This window comes from Hippocampus comes, unplaced genomic scaffold (assembly GCF_001891065.2).
Source record: "Hippocampus comes isolate QL1 unplaced genomic scaffold, H_comes_QL1_v1.1 scaffold275, whole genome shotgun sequence".
In the NCBI taxonomy this organism is placed as follows: Eukaryota; Metazoa; Chordata; class Actinopteri; order Syngnathiformes; family Syngnathidae; genus Hippocampus; species Hippocampus comes.
Window position 1 is genome coordinate 673,218 of NW_017804971.1, and position 22,164 is coordinate 695,381.

The 22,164-nt window shown below is 41.7% G+C and overlaps 2 protein-coding genes across 4 annotated transcripts; one reads left to right on the forward strand and one right to left on the reverse strand.

Moving 5' to 3' along the window:
* Positions 1–758: 758 nt before the first annotated feature.
* On the reverse strand, positions 759–9,570 carry kctd3 (potassium channel tetramerization domain containing 3). 2 transcript variants are annotated; one of them, XM_019891901.1, is made up of 19 exons: positions 9,130–9,570; positions 8,848–8,901; positions 7,869–7,914; positions 7,465–7,538; positions 7,316–7,374; positions 6,203–6,283; positions 5,974–6,117; positions 5,815–5,899; positions 5,517–5,707; positions 5,306–5,421; positions 4,402–4,489; positions 4,199–4,315; positions 3,680–3,850; positions 3,427–3,582; positions 3,255–3,351; positions 2,132–2,325; positions 1,858–1,996; positions 1,660–1,782; positions 759–1,402 (listed from the first exon to the last, which is right to left on the reverse strand). In XM_019891901.1, exons 1-19 carry the CDS (start codon positions 9,198–9,200, stop codon positions 850–852), a joined length of 2,559 nt encoding a protein of 852 aa, XP_019747460.1. In that variant the 5' UTR covers positions 9,201–9,570; the 3' UTR covers positions 759–849. The 2 variants fall into 2 exon arrangements, with proteins under 2 accessions (XP_019747460.1, XP_019747470.1); XM_019891911.1 differs by lacking the exons at positions 7,316–7,374; positions 7,869–7,914; positions 8,848–8,901; positions 9,130–9,570 and having other exon boundaries at positions 7,408–7,480.
* Positions 9,571–10,583: 1,013 nt separating this feature from the next.
* On the forward strand, positions 10,584–21,874 carry LOC109528592 (nuclear receptor-binding protein-like). Of its 2 annotated transcripts, none has more exons than XM_019891403.1 (18): positions 10,584–10,859; positions 11,077–11,425; positions 11,970–12,092; positions 12,183–12,284; positions 12,448–12,537; positions 14,115–14,155; positions 14,239–14,333; positions 14,613–14,696; positions 15,300–15,358; positions 15,445–15,543; positions 16,338–16,470; positions 16,697–16,787; positions 16,964–17,014; positions 17,343–17,478; positions 17,574–17,627; positions 17,771–17,834; positions 19,367–19,422; positions 20,124–21,874. In XM_019891403.1, the coding sequence occupies exons 2-18, from the start codon at positions 11,207–11,209 to the stop codon at positions 20,181–20,183; spliced, it is 1,557 nt and encodes a 518-aa protein (XP_019746962.1). In that variant the 5' UTR covers positions 10,584–10,859; positions 11,077–11,206; the 3' UTR covers positions 20,184–21,874. The 2 variants fall into 2 exon arrangements, with proteins under 2 accessions (XP_019746962.1, XP_019746972.1); XM_019891413.1 differs by having other exon boundaries at positions 10,584–10,739; positions 20,124–20,842.
* Positions 21,875–22,164: the final 290 nt, after the last annotated feature.

Below are 22,164 nucleotides of genomic sequence, written 5' to 3' on the forward strand. Positions count from 1 at the left end.
AGCAAGCCCGCAAAAGGTGAACAGCGTTATAGCAAGGGAACACTGTATATTATGTATTCACTTTTATGGGAATGTCTTGTACCATTTGACTCCAGTTTATGTTGCCGTTTCCATTAACATCGGCTCGTCCAGTTCAGGCTCGCAGTTTAGCTGGAGTTTCACCCTGGTGACTTAGGCTGGATTTACGCTGCAGTTCCAAGTGCCCAATTCAGACTGACTGCAGCCTATTTGTTTGGACTAACTATTTCCATGTACATTTCAAGTCATCACATATGAATAATACACAAATAATACAGTTATTTAAACCTAGTGTTTTAGTTGGCTCATTCGATTTAATTGAGGATAACCTCCACATTATACCAGGAGCCGCTTACAGCAGATATTTTAGCTAGTGTTCTATGACGCTCTGATGTCACAGATTTAGACCATATGGGATGCTTTCGTTGTAGTTTCGATTTAGACGAACTGGTAACTTAATGGTGAGGTATCATATTGAAGCATAAATCGACAGACATCCATGCAACCTAGATCTTCGACAGCGTTCCTTGTCCACATGCGAGGACATAACAGTACCTTAATTATTCTATTTAAGGTGTCAAAATATATATTTTCACCAAATATATTTGAATTCCCTCTCAAGAGCCAACCTTCAATTCCTTTTTAGTTTCCATCTACCTGTATTCCTGTTCATTCCCATTTATTCCTATTGAAGAATTCTAATTGAATGGAATTGCATAACTCAAACTTTTCAAACCTTGCAATGTGAATCCAACCTACGTATGAGATAGTGGGTAGATATTGGACTGAACACCTGTCAGTCGCAAGTTTTTGAACCGTGGGAGGAATCGGTCACAGGCTGCTGTCCTGACTAGACGGCTCAGCGGTGAATTTCCTGTGTCGTGGCGACGTGCAGGACGTCAGTTTGGTGGGGGAAGGAGAAGCGTTGGCGGAGGAGTCGCTGCCGCCGCCTTCGGATCCCGAGGATAGGAGAGGGACCGGGGGCGCCCTCTTCCTTCCCAGAAAGCCCACCTCCAGCACTCCCCTCTTCTTGGCGCTTCCCTCCGCTTTCGCCCCATCTGCAGCGGCTCCTGCGCAGTCCCCCTCCTCGGGGTGCAGGTGCACTTTCCGTCTGACGTCGGCTCCTCCGGGGACGGGGCTGTCCGGGGTCTGCCGTGGACATTCCTGACTCCCGCCGTCGGCCTTCGTCCTGCCGGGAGCGGTCGAAGCGTGTGCGTTGTTTGCGTTGTTGCTGCGGCAGGTCCACAGCTCCATGGCGGACAACCTCCTCTCACCCTCCTCGGACCCAAAATCACAGAGGGAACGGCGGGCGTCCGCGGGATGACCGGAGCTCTGATCTGTGCTGTCCAAGATGTCACGACTCAGGCTGAAGTTCTGGAAGTCTCTGTGGACAAAGATGGAGGTAAGCCAATTTTGATCTAGTTTACTGAACGGAGTAAGCTAGTTTTGAATAAGTTGTCCACCCATCTATTTTCAAAACTGCCTGTCCTGCCGATCCAGGCAGCATCTCAGCCCGGGACAGGGAGAGACTGGACCGACTGGTCAGGAGGGCCAGCTCTGTCCTGGTCTGCTCACTGGACAGTCTGGAGGAGGTGGGCAACAGGAGGATGCTAGCTATGCTAACAGCTATGATGGACAGACCTGTTGCTGTGGAAGGACTCTGTTCTTCTGGCGCGGGCAAGAAGGGGGCTCTCCCTGTAGGGCCGCACAGCTCCATACGTCACCTGGTTCTCGGGAATGACTTCCTGAGCCTGTAATTGCACACTGACGGAGGACAGACCACGCCGGCGGTGATGTGACGGTTTGTGAAAGGGCTGCGTTTCTTCTTCTTCTCTTTACCTTGAGCAAGATTCTCTGAGGCGTGGGTTGTGCAGCACCGAGGGTGCGGGGCTAACGTTTGGCGTGGCGCAGCGGGACGTGCTCAGGTCACATTGGTCCAACAGCTGCAGAAGTTCCTCCTCGGTGGGACCGCCGACATCTACGCAACAGACCCATTTTCAGTTCGCCTCACATTGAACTCGGTGTCTCTACGACAATGTTTCTCAGATTTTTGGACATGATGACACAGCAATGTGGCACAAAGTAAGCCACCACGGAATCACATAACACTTGCCGTCTTTCTTCTTCTCCTCTCCTTTGTTGGCAGTGTCCATGGCGGTGGTCAGGTCCCACAATTGGATGCTGCCGTTGCCGTGACCGGTGAACAGATAGCGGCGAGGTCGCGAGCCCATCCGGCTTGAACCCTCGCATTCCCGCACCATAAAGCAAGAGATGGTGGTCCCGTCCACCGACTGCACTTCACAGATTCTAGGACACAAGAAGTTCAAGTTCAAAATTGAAAAAACAGGAAAAAAAAGGCGGTGTAAAATGAAATAATCAGATGTCTCAGAAAGATGATCGTTGAGTGGTTATCTTGTGGCAAGGGCTGTTTCGAGAGATTTTTCCTCCCTGATCTGCTTGAAAACAGTAGAGTAATAGCGGCGCAACTGGTTGCGTTGAGTTTTTATATCGTGTCTTATAAGTCATTCACCCAAAAAAAAAAAAAAAAAAATGACAGGAAGAGTTTCTCATGGCAATGTAGTTACCAAGTAATAATAACGTACAGTATCATTTTCCCCCCTTCACTGAAAAAAAGAATGGCATTACTGTTTCATTTAATTTTGTTTCTCCCGATACCAAACTATGAAACTGTTTCTTCGAGTTTTTTTTTTTAATGTAACATTGAAAAATAAGAGTCAAAAATTTCCAACAACGATGATAAAAAAATAATAATTTATTGCTTTTGCAACATTTAAATGGACACTAATTCTTGGCCAATATCCAGCACGATTGACTGTGATTGTCTCACAGAGCTCCTTTTTGTCACACTACAAACAACATGAAAATGATTCTATTATTTTTCACCTTGTTTGTCTCTTAGCGGGTATTAAACTCGCTAGTCGGGTTGATCAAAAATAATCACTAGAGCCATTTGAAAAGTTGCTAAATCTGGTGAGCATACTGCTAATTTGGCAATGCTGACTGTAATGTGTGTGTGGTTTTTTTTTTGTTTTTTTTTTTAAACAAGCCCCTCGATGTTGGCATCATGTTGTCACCGTAAGCAGTGCAAGTCAGCAGAACTGCCACTAAAAATAATCTACTGGAAAAGTAAAATCCCACTGACAAATACATTTTTACTCGACCAAGTAATAGCACAGCCTTCACATCTATTGCTTTTTCTTCGGCGATGAACACACCTTTTCCCAGTGGACGAGAGCCTCACAAAGAGCTTGTTGGTGATGGGGACGACCTTCTGGATGAATACTTGCTGATCATCTCGCTCTCCAAATGGACCTGAGAGCACAACGCGTCACCTCGTGCGGATGAAGACTTCAATGAACTTCAGGGTACTAGAATGGCTCTTCTCACCAATGTCGTTTCCTGAACAGTAGCTGCTGTGGCTCTCGGTTTCCTCCAACGAGAGGATTTTGAAGGAGGCCAAGGGTGTGGAACCCGGCTGGGTGGAAATCATCCCTCGGAAGCGGGTCACCGTCCACGTGCGAACGTGGTTGTTGTCGGCGCACACTGTCGCCAGCGGAGAATGAACAGGAGAGGACGTAACAATCGTGATCTTCGCCTTCATTATTCTCTCGGGTCTGCTATTGTGACTACGCCCACTCACCTGAGACTAAGTGTTTCTCAGACAACATGATTTTGGTCACGGGGCTCCTGTGCACGGTGAAAGTCTGGAAGAGCTGAGGGCCCGAGCCGACCGTCTCTGGGTGCTGCACGATGACTCTCACTGCGCCACTGCTGGTCCCGTAGGCGATTTCAATCCAGTTCCCGCTCACACCTGAAGAGGTAAGCAAAAAGTCAACTTCATAAAACTACATATGCTTCCTGTCATTGCACATTTTCCATATATTTTATATGTATTTTGTGCATGGTATTAATAATGTTCTTACTATATTTATGCATCTTTGTGGTTGCACATTTTCCAGCCTTTGTGTCTTATATCTATAACTGCAAATTTCCAGTAACTTTGCACATTTCTCTGGGTTTTGGAAGTTGTAGTTTTAAGAAAAAAGACTCCTAAAACGATGTTGCTTATTTTTCATTCCTCTTTAGTGTAATATTGTATTACTGACTATGTTGCTTATTATTATTTCATTCCTCTTTAGTGTAATATTGTATTACTGACTGGTTTTAGGCGTGAGGTAGACAGACAGTGCGGTGATGGCATCGTTTGAGGGATCGTGATAAAGCTCCGTCACCAAGAGATCGTTGTCTTTCATCCTCAGTGGAAACTTTTGCATGTCTGACAAAAGGAATTTGTGTTACAGTTCAAGAGACAACATTTTGGCAACTTGTCGGAAGACGACTTGCGTGTTTGTATGCGTGTACCAATGTAGTAGATGGAGCCATTGTTGCAACCTAGTAACAGGAAGGATCCGGCCGTGTCGCAGCTCGTGATGGGAACAACATCTTGAACCTGGCACGTGCACACAAAAGCAGCAGTCACCTCGCTATAATTAGAGTAAACTTTCTCAATACACACACGTGAAATAACAAAAACTTCAAATCGCACCTAACTAGAAGTGCCTCAGAAGCTGATTAAATATGCGATATAAATATGTCAACATAAATAATATATATTTCTATAGGTACAGTACATATACAGTATGAAACGGTTGTGACGATGAATAATACACCTCTGAAATTTCTGTCTCTGAAATGGTAGACATTCTCCGATATTTGTTGACCTCCATCAACACAAAAAACTATGAATGCCTATATGTGGCAAAAGATGGCGGCAAATCACTTTTTTTTTTTTTTTGCCTCAACGAAACTCCTCAATGCACTTCAACATTATCCCTTGGCACCCAAAGTACTACGCTTGTCAAGATGAAGCTGTTCAACTCACTTCAACATAGTTTCTTGTAGTGAAGATGACGCGAAAGCAGCACTACTGTTTTGGCCTGAGCACAAATATAGCAAACAGGTGGGTTTTCTGTGGATAATGAAGGATAGGCACCCAAAAACGGATCAATGAATGTGAATATGCGGGAAAACAGTGTACACTGTAAAAAAAAACATTAAAAAAAAAACTTTATCGCTAGGATTTAGTAACTGCTTACTATATCCTCGCGATAAAGGGTTTTTTTTTGTTTTTTTTTGCACTGCACAAAAAAAAAAAAACACAGCGACACTAGCGGACAAATGTAGAGTAATAAAACTATATTTGTCCCTCCAGGACACGTATAAGTACAGTCCATGAGCAGCACACAACGACGTCCACTCAACATACCTGCCAGTGCTGCGTGACAGCATTCCACACTCCGACCTTGCCAGTGTGGCTCGTCGCCACCAGTTGGTTTCCGATGAAGAAGAGATCATCCACAGGCACTCCCAGGCTGAACACGCCTGGCGGGGACACATGAAATACAAAACACCGGTAAGAGTCTGGATTCAATCAAGCCTATCAAGCATCGTTCAGTTCCTGTTGTCCCCTCGTCTACCGATCTCGTTGCCACTGCCTCCATCTTGGATGCTCCAGAGGATGATGCTGCTTTCGGACGCGGCGGCCACCATCTTGTCCTTGTCTCCGTGCGGGCCGCCCACCACCTTGGCATTCAGTGCGATGCGTTCAATGGTCCAGTCAAGGCAGGGAGAGGAGAACACCTGTTGCCATCCGGTAGATTCCTTTATCCTGTAAAGAACATCTTGTCAGCGTTTGAGACCGCTTGATGGTGCGGGATAGAACGAGTTGCAGCCGGTCCTATAAGTGTCTTACTTGTTTTGCTGCGGCAGAATTACCTGTAGCAGATGACAAAGTGTGCATACGCTGCTACAATCCAATTGTGGTGTCCGGCTATGATCAGCACCTTGCGAGGGTCTGGTCCTGAACAGGGAACGGCCCACGTGATATCCAACAGCCTCATGCGCAAACACGCGGACCTTCTTTGAGTCACTCACCCAGTTTATGAGTTTCATCTAATCCCGGTGAACAGGGGAGGGGAGGATGAGGAAGGGCACCAACATAGCTGAATCCCTCTGCTCCACTCGGATCTGAACGTTCGTCACAGGAAGAGGTGGCGCTTGACTTGTGGCCAGGAATAGCTGAGAAAGAAGCAACACTGTTGTGCCAACTTTTTTTAAATTTTTTTTTTTTATGATCTAACAAACAGGCGTAAGTGGGTTTTACCTGGAGGCGGAAGGTAACCATGGAAAAGAACGCTGCCACATGATGAGCGGTCCAGTTCTTCACACAGCAGAAGGCGCCGCACTAGACACACAAACTCATTTCTTTTTAATCCGGAAGTGTCTACATCAATTTGAATATCCCAGAAAAAGTTTCAAGTAGTTCACTTCAAATGATGAACCATATGAAATACTTTTCAGAAGGCCAATTCCGATCAAATTTCAATATTCAGCCTGTTTTGAAGCAATGTCCTTCAGATGTTGAATTTGCGGCTTTTGCTAGCTCCAAGCCAGAGATTCCTCAAAGTCTGTTGACATCACTGCCTAAGTACAGGTTCACTTATATTTAAGAGGAAATTCATGAAAATGTTCACTCTGTGCATTGTGAATTCATAGAAGTTTCAGTTTTTGAGTTGAAAAACCAAACTTCATTTGGTTTCCACCATATGCTAATTTATGAAGATGTGCCTGTAAAATACAGACATGATTATTGTATTCAGTGTTCTTTGTGTAATGAAATCAAATATATAGCATATTGTTGCTGAATGCTTACTTGTTTGTTTTTTTCATCAAGAAAGGTACTCTGGCATTTCGCGAAGCCAGAATTAGCCAAAATATGTCCCATTCTTGTAAGAGCGACAAGAGCTAAAAATGGCAACCCTTGTATCCAATGTTGTAAACATGTTTTTTCAGACTTTGAAGATGCTATTAAACAGCATCTCTAATCTGGATCCATAACTGTATCCCGATCGGCATTAAACTGGGGTAATCATGGTCATTTAAATCAATTGCCCACTGTTTTAATTCTTACTGTATTATATTCATAAACCGCTGAGACACGTCGGCACACTTCTCGATTAGTGACCACAAAGGTAACCTCTTCTATTCAAGAACAATGACAATGACGGGAAGTTCCAACAGTGGAACAGGAAGTAAAACAATCACGTTCATGGGAGTGCTGACTTCAGTTAATATAAATCAAATTCTATTGCAGTTGTTGTGCTCATTCTGACAAATGATGAGATGACAGCATATCGGCCGCAGGAGCACACTCAATAGACGATGGGCCAGTTACTACAAAGACAACTAGAAAATCCGCTTTTCCGCCAATACTTACCTAAGGGAGTTATGCCATAGAATTCAGCTTCATGCCGCAGAACACTGATGTTGACGCCGCTACAAATTTAAAAAAAGGAAAAAAAAACATACTAAGTTGATTGATTAATTTCTGTACATCTGAGTGTAACGTTTGAGTGGGTTTCTGACCGCAGGTCCAGTTCTTTGGTTCGGAGGAAATTTAAAATCGGTGCAAAGGCCATGGGGTCTCTGTCAATAAATATCTATACAAGGAAAAAAGGAGATTGATTTAACTGATTTAATATTAGGAATATATATTATGGTACATTGACTGAGAATTATGACCTTTGCCTTGAATGTTACATTCATGGAATTCAAAAGGAGGCATACATTATAATGCATTTTTCTACACAAAATAAAAACAGTTTCCAGGTACTTAGACAAAAAATATATATATATATATATATAATATATATATATATATATATATACGTATTTGGATTATCAAACACTCTGGGTTTCACCAGTATGCTGCATCATCAAAAAAAATGATCTGTCCTCGTTTTGGATGCGTAAACAAAGTCTGTACTTACAGCTCCAGTTTCATCCCGAAGAGTGGATATTCTTCCACTCAGCAGACTGCAACATATACACACACATCAGTTAACACAAGCATGCACCCATTGACGTGCATCTGCATTGTCAGACATATCTGCAGCCCTGATAAGCAGAACAGTCATGAATATTTCAACGGTAACCTGTTAAGACAACTTGCAAATGAGTTCATGGAAAACAGTGGCACTTAATGTGACTGAAAGAGACTTTTCACATGCTGTTTTATATTTGTTCCTTGTGTGGAGTTGTTCCGCTGCAGTCCATTTCCAGCTGGGCTGAGATAGAACAGGACAAGATAGTACAACTATGCCAAACATTCAAAAACTTCAATGACGTGACATTTTTTTTTTAAATTCCAAAGTGCACCACAAGACCCCTGAAGTAAAACGCTATTCAATACAGAAATCATAGTTTTCAGGGAAAAATATGTCTTGAAAGTTTTATGATGGCCACAATGTGACCCAAGAACAGATTATTCCCTTTTCCATTACCACAGCACAGCTCAGCACTCTTGAAATGGCCGATTTGTTGATTTATTTGTTTTAAAGCTATCCTTCGTTATTTAGTGTGTTTGTAGCATTGTGTTGGTGTCATCTTGTGGCATGTTGGTGCCAAGCAACAATGCTGAAGTGTTTTGTCACCATCTTTGGGTATCTTGGTGGTAAGGAACTATGTCAAAGTTAGTTTTGGAACTTCATGTAGTAATGTCTCATCATCTTGGGGCGTAACTGATTACAATTTTATTGCATCGTGTTCCCAGCAATAGCACTACCGAAGCCAAAAGTGACACACAGAGTGCGGCAACGATGAGATAATGAAACATGTTTACTTCTCTGCAATAATCAAGCCGCTTAACTGAGCTGACGTGTATTGTGGGAGAGTGATGACGACTATGCTTCTCCTCAGATAACCCACAATCTCTTCGAATTTGCGAAGGAATAATGACAATGTTGTTACCTCGAGAAGAAAGAGTCAGGGATCCACATGAGGGTCTGTCTGGAGGTGCTGAACCTACAACACAGGAGAGATAGTTACCTTATTATTAATAATATGATACGCTGTCCAATGCAGGATGACTAGTTGAACGCATGCATGAACATGGTCCAAGAAAAGGAGCACTGCTGCAAAATAAAAACGCAGTGCATTATGTGCAAACAGCATCCACGCACATCTCATTTTACACTCCAGTTTCTCAAATTACGCCCACGGTGACCATCATGCCTACAGAACAAGACTCACCGCGTCCCACCCACGTTCAGCTGGATGATTTCCCCCATCCCTGTCGTCAGGTCGCAGCCGTTGGTCGCCATGATGTGAGCGATTCAAAGTATTTCACAATCAGTGCTTCATCACCTCAGCTAGCATGCTAACGTCACGTTAAAATGTATTACTGTAGTTCATCTGGTGTCCGGACCCTGCAGCCTGACACCCTCCGACGCGTCCGCCCGCTCCATGAAATCACCCCTAAATAAAGCGCGCAACCGAAATGTGGCCGACCTTTTTTCTATCCTATCAAACACTGTGGACGTTTAAGATCCAAAATGGTAACAGTGTCAGGACTCTTTCATCGTCCAGCAGGCACGTTCGCATCACCAACAGCCTCTCGTGTTCATCGTAAATAATATCTTGCGCTGCAACGTGAACATCTATTCCGAGAGTACATATCTAGAGTGAGAGCAATATCTTTTGACAACTTCCGCTTTCGTCTGAAGACACTTCCGCGTGCCAGAGAGCTCGTGTTTTCCGAAAGTACAGTATTTCATGTTCAGTATGCTAAGTTTAACCGGTACTAAATAAGGTTATACATTGGTTGATGTACAGCGAAAAGACACCGAACATTTAGATCTCCCTAGTTCTGTGATATTTGTTGCATTATTTTAGAATGTTGAAGTAAAACATATTAGTAAATGAGCAATTGTACACATACATATAACATTATAAACATACATAACATTTTGTTCATTCTATTAGATTAATTACTTGTGATGAATTTTTATTTGGTTTTTTCTTTCATGATCATACTATTTCATATGTCTGCGATTGACAACCAGTTCAGGGGTTCCCCCGCCTACTGCCCGAAAACAGTGGGATAGCCTCCACAGCGCGCGACGACCCTTTGAGGATAAACGATTCGAAAATGGATGGATGGATAATTTACATGGAAATTGCAATATTGACGAGATTCATAATAATTAGATCAATTGTACAGTTAGAACTGCTTGTAAACTGTTTAGAATTGATCATAAATAACAAATTAAAAAAATGAAAATAGCGGTCTTATTATTGACATGAACGGCTCAGCATACACATTTTCACTTTTTGTTGTTTTTGTTTGTTTCTTTGTTTTTTGTAAACGTCGTGTACGAATGACTTGGCCCATCTGTCTCTCATAAAAATAAAATGTGAAAAAAAAATACTTATTTTTGATTAATACAATAGGCCCAATGGTCATTTATAAGACATGGCAACTGTGGGGAAAACGTGTTCTAAATGTATTTTAACATTAATTTGGCTTTCACATGCCATGAAAGAGTTGACACTATGTTATATAATCACTACAATTACAATCAAGCAACATTATGTGATTATTTATAATTAATTTCAAGTTTTAAATGCCCGAAAATTAAGATTTGTTTTAAGTCAATGACGTCACACTGCGTCGTGAAGCGCAAAGAGGTGCTCCTCAAGTGCTGCCCTGCCCCTCCCACTCCTGCCACTGAGAGACTTGAAAACCGACAGCGAATTTCATGACGAAGTCGTTTAACTGTCCCGTTTTTTTCCCTTCGCCGCCTTTGCCACCAACATGTAACCCTCCATTACTTGTCGTGGCGTCAACTTTGTGCTACACGGTAAACTTTTTCGTGTACGCCGTCCTAATGTCATGCTAGCACGCTTTTTATTTACCTTTATTAGCTCGTTAGCTGTGAAAGTTAGCGAAGAAGTGCAAGACAACGTCTTAAACGCTAAAGGTGAGCATTAGCAAAAGACAGAAGTGAATTAAATGGACTGGAGTCGTAAAGTGTGTGTGTTTTTTAATTCAGCCTTGTGTCTGAGCAAAGTTTGTTCTATGCTTACAACCAGATTTTTAGGACGTCGAGAGAAGACAGAAGTGTCAGGGCTTCTGTGTGATTGTTTTTTTTAATTAACTCCTCCCACTTTTAACCTAACTGTCATGTGTTTTTGCAGCCTCGGCGAATCTCAAAGCAAGCCTTCTGAGAAGATGGACGTGTAACTAACTCAAAAGAACAAGACCCACCGTCGCTCACACAGCTCAGTAGCAGGAGAGGAGGACAATCCAGCCTGGAAAAGTGGTGTCATGATTGCGGAGGCAGAGGGGAAAGGACCCCCGCCTGCAGAGGCTAACAAAACCGACTCCGCGGCGGGATACATGTCGTGTAATGCTCAGCCAGTACAAAGTGGGGCCCCAACACAGCCCGCTGCCTCCACCACCACTGAGGAGGAGGATGAAAGTGAAGATGAGTCTGACATCCTGGAGGAGAGTCCCTGTGGCCGTTGGCAGAAGCGCAGAGAAGAGGTAAGAAGCAAGGAAGACAGACAGACAAGACAGGTGGCTGGATGAATAGCTGGACCACTGGATGGATCGACAGATGAGTGATAAGTAGACACGAGACAGACAGACAGATGGATTGGCAAGATGGGCGAATGTGATGTGAATTGAATTCTATCTTGGTGGTCCACTTGAAGTGCAGCATTCACACACAATCACAGGACACACAGGAACACACAGCCAGTAGCATTCATGCCTACAGAAAATTTAGAGCAAGTCTGGGGAAACTTTTTTTGCTCAAGGTCCAGATTTAACATTTAAAGTGGACAGAAAGTAAAAATAAATACAGGGAAAATGTATGTAAAATTGTGTTATTTTTATTTTATTTTGTGTAATTTTAATTTTAAAAATCCTTTAATTGTTAATATTTTCAACTCCTGTAATTAGAATCAATTACTCAATTACTCCACAAAAAAAATATTCATGCAATGCATTATTCATCCATTATTGTTGCTGTTGTCATGCAGTTAAAATAGAATCTTGTGAGTGATTTTTTTTTTTCTTTCTTTAGGTGAATCAGCGAAATGTTCCCGGGATAGACACAGCATACTTAGCCATGGATACCGAGGAAGGGGTGGAGGTGGTGTGGAATGAAGTCATGTTCTCAGAGAGGAAGAACTTCAAGCTGCTGGAGGTCAGGCCTCAATACATGAGAAATAAATAATCGGTAGATTGTTAGTTGTGAAATTATTTTTAAAACTTCATATCTGCATGCTGTGTTCAGGAGAAAGTGAAGGCTGTTTTTGATAACCTAATCCATTTGGAGCATGCAAATATTGTCAAGTTTCACAAATACTGGATTGACACCAAGGAGAACCGAGCTCGGGTGAGTCATGTCAACTGAATACACATTCCAGTGGCTTCATAAACGGAATAAAAAAAAATAAAAGTAAAATAGTGGATACTTAATTTGTATATATTCTACTTTATATCTGCTCTTTATTAAAATGTTCATACAAACATCACTAAGACCTAACATCCTCTCTTAGGTGATTTTTATTACTGAGTACATGTCATCAGGAAGCTTGAAGCAGTTTCTGAAGAAGACCAAAAAGAATCACAAAGCTATGAATGAAAAGGTAAGAACTGACTGTGGAATTGTGATGTCTAATAGAACAATGCAAGAATTCAAAAGGTATAACATATGAACATGAAATTGTTTGAACATTGACCATATTGGTTTATGGAACTTTAGGCCTGGCCCATGTTTAAAAATTAATATTTAGTGCGCCTCAAGAATTGGAACACAACGTCAGGGATGGAAACCGGTTTTGGGATGCGAGTTAATATGTGCCGAATAAGACCTGCGGGATTCAGTACAAGCACAGACATATTCACAGCTATTATGTGGAAAATATTTACAGCTATTATGTGCCAAATACACAATGCAGTGATTTGAAAGGAGACTTACAGTGCGGCAAAAATGTATTTAGTCAGCCACCGATTGTGCAAGTTCTTCCACTTAAAACCACATCAGAGGTGTGTGATTTTCAACATAGGAACACTTCAACTGTAAGAGTTGAATGTATGGGGAAAAATCCTGTAAATCACATTGTAGGATTTTAAAAGAATTATTTGTAAGTTCCATAATCCATTTTCTGATCCGTTTATCCTCACAAGGGTCGCGGGGCGTGCTGGAGCCTATCCCATATGTCTTCGGGCAGTAGGCGGGGGACACCCTGAACTGGTTGCCAGCCAATCGCAGGGCACACACAGAACAACCATCCGCGCTCACACTCATACCTAGGGACAATTTAGAGTCTTCCATTAATCTACCAGGCATGTTTTTGGAATGTGGGAGGAAACCCACACAGGCACGGGGAGAACATGCAAACTCCACACAGAGAGGCCGGAGCCGGAAACAGACCCCGCACCACCGTACTGTGAGGCTGGTGCGCTAACCAGTCAACCACCAGGCTGCCCTGTACCTTGTAATATAACCTTTGTTGGCAATAACAGAGCTCAAATAGTTTTTGTCGGTTTCCACCAGCTTTGCACACACTGTAGCTGATATTTTGGCCCATTCTTCCATGCAACACTTCCTGACCAAGTCACAGAATTTCACTTGTCAATTGCCGTGCAAACCTGTATATGTGGGACATGGACACGTCACCAAACAAAAACACCTCCACATCCCCACCACATTGACAACTTTACCAGGCAGCCAAGTACAGTATGTGCCACGTATCAGAAACAAATGCTAATCTGAGCATCCAACAAAACTCAGTGCAGCTCTGTTTACCTGACGGCTTTGACATAGTGTTTCAGATGTTGTAGTCTCGCCTTGTAAGTGGCTCTGTGTCTTTGTCCAGCCTAGCTTGTCATGTCACTGTCTGAGAAACTCTGTATGAGGGTGACTGGCATGGAATTTTGTCACACTGTTTCCTATCAATTGGGCAGAAGCGCAAAGACAAATGTTGCAACAGATTATGTATCAGAAGGAAAATGAACATTGTTGTAATGGTATTGAATTTTAATATAATCTATGTGATACTGTATATATTTTTCAAAACAAATTTAAAAAGCTTAGATTCTTTTGGTTGTGATAAATTGCAGATTTAGACCGTGATTTTACGCAGTGGTTCCAGTGTTTACGCACAGTAGATCCAAACCACAGCTAAAACAAGTCTTTTGACAAGGCATGTGCTTCTGACAGGCTTGGAAGAGATGGTGCACGCAGATCCTGTCAGCTCTTAGGTTGGTCTCGTGCTCCTACATTTTCATGGTCACATGAAAATGAGGGAAATAATGTACGCGAGTCTGTTGTTGCTGTCCTGCAGTTATCTCCACTCATGTGATCCCCCCATCATCCATGGCAACCTGACCTGTGACACCATCTTCATCCAGCACAATGGCCTCATCAAGATCGGATCGGGTATTTAAAAAAAAAAAAAAAAAAACGAGTTTCATTTTCTTTAGTTTGTTCTCAAGCCAAGTGACACTCACATTGTTTTCATTAGTTGCAAGACAAGCTTGCGCATTGATTGTCACTGCATAATTGTGTAATGTGGTTCGAAAATGTACTTTAATCCGGATACACAAAACACATTCTGCTTGAAAGAACAAGCTACTACTCCTGTTCGTACTTTTTCTACCCAACTCAATGAAATGTTTCTATCGATCCTCAAGTTATTTTTTTTCTCTTGTACCACAGTTGGTCCAGACACCATCAACAACCATGTGAAGACATGCCATGAGGAACAGAAGAACTTGCATTTCTTTGCCCCGGAATATGGAGGTCAGAAAAGGCTAAACAACACAACTGCCCTGTGTAAATGTCAGAAATACTGAATGAGGGACAAATCAGACCAGACGATCTGAATGTGCGATGCTTTGTCACAGTGTGAAAGTTCATACAGTTAAGGCAATTGAATAGAATAGAGTAGCCTTTGTTGTCATTCTATTGTGCTACTGCATAAAAAGGCAAAGGTGGATAAATACTTTTGTGTGGTCCAGATGTGGTCATTTTTTTTTTTTTTTTTGCACTTATAACCTGTCTGGTTTAACTTCACCAGCAGAGGGTGCTAGGTGAAGATTTCCGTGTATTTTTTTTTTTTTAATTTATGTAATCACTCATTAGGAAAATACAACACACTCTGTCATCAGGATCTCACTTCCAATAAGCTGCCATTTCACATTTTGTCCACAGCGAGACTAAAGTGACCCCCCCGGTTTCAAATCCCAAATTCTTACAGATGAGCGACTGGCACCACAAATTCCAACGTGAATTAATTTACTGTCCCTGTGACAATGTTCCGATTATTCCTCCATCTCCTGCAGATGCCTGGCTTACGGGGGACACTTTTTGACTCTTATTGTCTTCTTGCTTGTCTCCATGCAGCTGTCACTGACGTGAGCACAGCTGTAGACATCTACTCATTCGGCATGTGTGCCCTCGAGGTGCTGGAGTAACCCACAAACAGAATGAAAAATGAAGCATGCTCAAGGCCGGTACAAGATGTTCATATACTGTGCGTGCACCGCAGATGGCTCTTTCGGAGATCCAGGGAAACGGGGAGTCGTCATATGTGTCCGAGGATGCTGTCAATACTGCCATACAGCTGCTGGAGGACCCTCTACAGAGGGTAAGTAAGGCCGAAACACTGTGTGAACGTTTATCTACAAGGTGCCAAACTCGAGGCCCGCGGCCTAGAACAGCCCCATGAAAAACCATGGAAATATGCCAAACTCTGTTTTGAAAATACTGTATGCACTCAACTTGATCCTTATAGCCATTAAGCAGAAATAACAGACATTTGCTAACTTCATCTTTCTTTCTGTACCCAAGTTCTAATTTTGACAGTATATTTTTACTGTGCGTTTTTTTCTTCACTCTGTTTTTCAAAATCCTTTTCAAATTTTGTATAGGACTGATTGCCACTACTTTAATGAATGCTGATTTCAAAACAAGCTAAGCATTCATTTTGATAAAATTATCATAGTCAGATGGACTGAATGAAGAGAGTACAGTGTGGGAAACTAGTATTCACCTCATCTGCCTGTTCTGAGTTTTGGGGTTTGAATCTTTGCTGTGGTCTTCCTATCTGGAGATTGCTTTTCCTCCCCATGCTTATTTTTTATTTATTTTTTTTTTATGGATATCTCATTGAAGACTTAATTTCTCCGTAGGCATGAATATGTGCGTGACAATGTTTGTTTGTCGATATACAACCAGAGATGTAGAAAATGGATGTGTGGGTGGATGTATGGATTTTACACCCAAGGTTTCGCATTGGGTCTGGATAATTTTACAAGGGTCAGTTACAATGCCAAGCTTTGGTAACACTTAAACATACCTTTACACAAAGATCCACAGACTTCTTCATGAAATGATAGGCAACAACGTTGTTGAGCAGAATGTGCGTTGTGTGCTTTTTAGGAGCTAATTCAGAAGTGTCTGGATTGTGATCCATGTACGAGGCCCACCGCCCAAGAGCTGCTCTTTCACCAGGCTCTGTTTGAAGTGCCACTACTGAAGCTGCTTGCTGCTCACTGTATTGTCAGCCACCAATGTGAGCCCCCCTGACACATGGACTGTGTTGTGTTCTGTTGTGTTGTGTGACAAGACCTAAAAAAACAACAAAACAAAAGCAATTTGGTTGACACCCAAGCAGATGGTGGTGGAGCCATAACAGATATTAGCTTTTTTGCATCATGACTCAGGCCCAGTTAAATAGGAAATGTTTTGTAGAAACCGAGATTTTGCAGATTGATTGTTGATGGCTCGTAATTGTCCAGACATGATCCCAGAGAACGCCCTGGAGGAAATAACCAAAAACTTGGACCCTAATCTCATTATCGCTGACAAGAAAGATGATGTTCAGCTCAAGTAAGAACACCTGTTCACCATCTTTGTCTTTGGCTTTGAGAATAACGACATCGAGTTGGCATTTTAATGGCAGTTAATCAGCTAATAACTTGCTAAAAACATAATTGATGACTTCATAAATATGCAAACAGATCATTTTTCATATCCTTGCTTTTGTTTGTGTTTTTTCCATTCAGACTCTCACAGTTTCCCGCCTTGGAACTCGATAAGTTCCTGGAGGATGTTCGGTAAGCAGAAAAGTATATCTGTTTTGAATGAAAATCAAATGGTTTTATCAGGTTGTTTTGTTCAAGTGTCCACTTGGGGGCAGAAGTGATCTGTTTTGTTTCCCCTTTGTTATCCTCAAATGGTGCAGCCGACTTCTTCACATATTAATAAGCCTCCTTGACCTGCTCTCTGTTCATTTTATTTTCCTTCCCTTCTGTCACTCTCTTTTTAGATTGCAGCTTACAGGGTGGGTTAGGATGCAATAGGTGGATACTTAACAGAGTAATCTTTCTTCTGTTTTGTCAAAGCCTCTGAAAGTCCATCTCTGTCCTGATCTCCCTCAATCAGAAACGGGATTTATCCCCTAACGGCGTTTGGCCGTTCCTCTCCGAAGCAGCCCCGACAGCAGAATGTTAAATCTCTCGTTGTCGTTCCTTTGGTCAAGTCCCCCACGCCTGAGCCTGTGGAGCTGGAGACGCGGCGGGTGTGTGTGATGCAATGCATATTTCTGAATAGGAGTATGAAAGTGCCTATTATGTTAGAAGGAAATGATTTCGATTTTCTGTCTGTCTCCTTCAGGTCATTCATATGCAGTGCAATGTTGAACTGATTGAAGAGGGACCCAAATATCATGTAAGCTTATGTACCCTGACACAAACAAAGCCTTTCATGATACAACATTTATCAAGTTGGCAATGTACTCTCTGTGGTTTGCTCTCTTGTCCATACAAGATGATTTTAAAATATAATGAGCTCAACCATTCCTGATTGTTTAGCTGACATTGCTGCTGAAGCTGGAGGACAAGCTGAACAGACATCTAAGCTGTGACATGTTACCTCGTAAGCCACACACCTCGAGCAACACACAAAGTAACGATTAGTGTGCATTTAAGTCGAAGTAAAAAGAATTACTGTTAGTGTTATATTGGATGGTTATGACATCATTGTCTATTCCAAAGCTCGCAGTGTTCATTTTGAGGATGTGTCCATATGTGTGCACTGAGGCATGTGTGAAAGCGAGTGTGAGATGCCTGACAGAGCGTGCCAACTATTTTCAGCTGAGACTGTCTCCCAGAACCTTGCACTTTACGTTTCAGCAGATCGCATGTGGGATTTAAAAAATATATATTTCTTCTTGACACTAGTCTTTTTAATCTTTCAAAAGCTCAAAATGAACACATCTGTTTGGAACATCATAATTGCTAAAAGCACCAACTGTCGTGCACACACACACACATTTGCATATGCAACATTCCGGTTGTGTTCATTTGACAGAACGGAAGGGAAATGTCTAATGGACAACCTATCAGTGTTAATGGTCATAATAAAAATGCACACACAGGTATGTGTGACGTGTAACGTTACAAGTATGTGAGGATCCGGCCCCGAGGGGCAACTGGAGCTGACAGCTGTCACCTCTCGTGTCAAAATCTGTCCGTCTTTTCGCGGCTTGCAGTTTCTTGTGTGTCACTGACACACTTGGACAATTAATCCAGTGATTCCCAACCTTTATTGAGCCATGTTTTAAGTTTAAGAAAAATCGTACGGCACACCACCGAACAGAATTCTCATAAAAAGAGGATACCTATGTCAATTTCATGCTTTTTGCCATCTAATGGAAGATCATTTTCTTGGTTCTTTCTGTCATTCTACATTGCTGACATAGAGGGACAAAGATACATTTTTTATTATTAATAAATATTTTTTTCACCAATTCAGTGAAATTTGGTAAGTTCCCATGGCACGCCGTTCGAGCTCTCACGGTACGCTAATGTGCCGCGGAACATTGGTTGGGAATCACCGACTTAATCTTCTCTATTTGTACTCACAAACGCTTCTTTTCACACACTGCACGTCAACGCAGTGTCAGACTTCATTATTAACAAACTAATTGGTGCCCATCAACGTGCACATCAATGTGTAGAAACACACTGCAGGCCTGTCATGGGGTCTTGAAATTGTTGAACATGTTATCAAGACTTTAAGAGTCTGAGAAGCACTTCAACTTTGGATAAATAGCTTTACATTTTTCAATCAAACAAATTTTGGATTGTTTTGAATATTTCAATTTCAGTTGTGGTAATGCATTCTAATGGTGTTTCATAGTTTGCTTGTAAGTTGTACATAAACTTTTCTTGAAATGACTAAAGCTTAAATTCAAAATTTCCACCTAGCCATTAATCATAATAATAATGGAAGAACAAAATGTATTTGATAAAAGTGAATGATCTCAAATCACAACTGGATCAGAACTACATTTTTTGGGGGTGGGAAGTTTATAAAGCAACATCTGAGCAGAATTTTGTGAACATATACCGGTAGTCATGTGAATGAGATGTAACATGTTTACTAACTGCTGGTTTGACTTTCAGAAGAAAATATTCACGATTTGGCTGGTGAATTGGTGCAACTGGGCTTCATCTGTGAGGTGTGTACCCTTTTTATTTAATAGATTTACACCGGCTGTGTACTGTGAGGATGAATGACTGCTGATTGTGCTGCAAAACCCTCTCGTGTGTTTCACTTGAAGAATTTGATGCACAATTGCTATTACATATACGTACACTGTGACTCACTTGGCCACCCACACTGTATTCACTCATCTGAGCGTGCAAGAGTGGAGAGGCTTTGGATCCATGTTTCTCCACAGCAGGATGATACACAGCGCAATCGGTTCCATTGGTTGACATTCGTAGGCAGGAAAGGTTCCAAAATAACTACCGGTACTTTTGGGCACCCGGTGGACAGAGGATGATCAGTAATGGTGTGCAGGAGTATATTAATACACGGCTCCCGGTTATACACAGGATTTCATGGTAATATGCCCATACTGAAAAGAAAGGAAAAAATGGAAAAAGATTACCGGTAAATAGAATTTTCCATGAGAAATATTGCAAGATTTAGAAAACATTTCATGGGAATAGTTTGCTTTTTTTCCAAGAATTAAGAAGCAACGTTGTGAGTCACAATATTGCGGGAATAAAGTTGTCATTTTAGAATCTTCAACAGTCACTCCCTAATACAGTTGGACATTATTTTCCCAACAGTTTTACGATGATATTTTCACAGTGGTGATTCACGGGTGTCGATATGGTCATCATGGATTAAGTTGATGTGTTCTCTACGCAGATGGACCAAACCAAAATAGCCTCACTCCTTCAGGAAAGCTTCAGTCAAGCGCTTAACTAGCACCAGGTGCTACACGATATTTTCCCTTTACAAGCACTCACCATGCTGGATTCCTGAAATTGAATGTGACCAAAAAAAGCCTATGTTTCTGTTACATCAAGGATGAACCCCACAAGTGCATTTAATTGATACCAAATGAGCTACGCCGTGCCTATCTGCAACGTCAATTCACATGATGCACCCTGTTGATTGATTCTCATTGATCTTTTTACATGACAACACATTCCCAGCTCTTAGACCATCCTGTCAGGTTCAATATAAAGTATTAGTCTCACAACTGTAGTGTGGAAAGCAACAAGCATTAATGCCTGAATGCTTAGTTGTTCAGCAGGCCTTTGGAACAAGAGCACGATTCTGTTTGTCGCGCGTGTGCTGCCGATCTTGCCGAGTATCTGTAAACTGTTACTGTGAGGGGCTGTGAACTCAGTGTTATGTTTTTCTCTTGCTCTTTGTTTTTATATGTCCTTCCACTTTAAAAAAAAAACGTCTCATCTCAATTCACGTCTTTTGTCTTATTTGTTGTTTTACCAGTTTTACCTAGAGTACTTTTTTCGCCTGTGCCTTTTACACTGATATCAGCTGCCAGATACTGGTGTTAAAAAAAGGCTTTTCCTAATGTACGCCCATTTTCAGGAGGTAGTTCCACACATTTGATGTGTTACAGATATTGTGTAGAATGTGTGTTTCTCTTTCACATAGTATGCTTTGACACCATCATGGTAAGTGTCTGTGGCACTTTGTAAACTCTATTGGCGTTTGCCCTTATTTTTCATTTCATGGCAGGGACACGAGTCGAATCACAATTTGGATCCATTTGTTGCCTCCAATTTTTTTCCATGGTGCTTAGTCTCATCAGAGGCAGTAAGAACACAGAAAATAGTTCAGCCATTACCTCCAAAGTCCTAACAATCCATTGTTTTAATGATCTCAAATTTATCATTTGAATTATGGTGCAGAGTCAACTGTACTCTTCTGTTGAAACAAAACTAATATACTATATGTAGTCTCCCTTAACTTTGAGACACAAAATGTATTTTGTGTTCTTTTTACTACCATTCTTGTCTTTTTGTTGAGTTAGCCATAATGTACTGGGGAGCAGACTGTAGAGGAAAAACCGACCATGTTGCTATTTTGCACAAGAGTATGCGCTTCCACAGGCCAATAAGTAAAGTGGTGTGGGTCCGGGTTGTCATTGTTCCCGCTAAAGAGTTCCTTTCCAGTGCACATTCCAATATTCTTTTATTATTAGCAATATCGTTCTGTATAAGCACCAGTGGTACCCTCCTGTGGTGGCAATGCTCAAAATTCAACCCCAAAAAAGTGTCCTTCTTACTGAGCTCAAGTTTCTGGATGAATCCACCTCCCAAGTTTTAATGTGAGGCATATTCCCCCAGAAAATGTTGGTCGAATACCAAACACTTTTATAGAGTACCGGTAAGTGTTCAAAAAGATGAACCTGTCCAACAACACTATTAATGAATCACGCGTACTTCAATTCATTTTGTTACGTAATCTTTCTCAGTGTGGAGTCATGGTGTTCACCTGGGAATTGTTTTCCCTCCAAATGTTGTTGCATTTGGGTTTTGTGTATGTCAAGACCGTCACTCTGTTGTTGTTTTTTTCTACGAAGTGCAACTTGACAGAATGTGCAAATGATGACTGCTCTTTCAAATAAATGTGTGAAAAGCTTCTCTGGTCGTTATGTATGGTGCAACAATACAATACAGTAATGGCATATTTTCAACTATAAAAGGAATGCTCGGTTTACGACGGAGTTTCGCTGTCCAAACGTGTAATTGTATACAAGTCGGAACACGCCAACTATCAAAACCCTTATTCAGCTACATTTGAGTCGAACTGATATTGAAATAGTTTAATTGACCCAAATGTCCAAACTGTGATGTAAAATGGCAAATAATAAAGCGTAATGTAGTTAATAAGAACAAAACCTGTATCTTTTTTTTTCCGTTTTGTTTGGCAG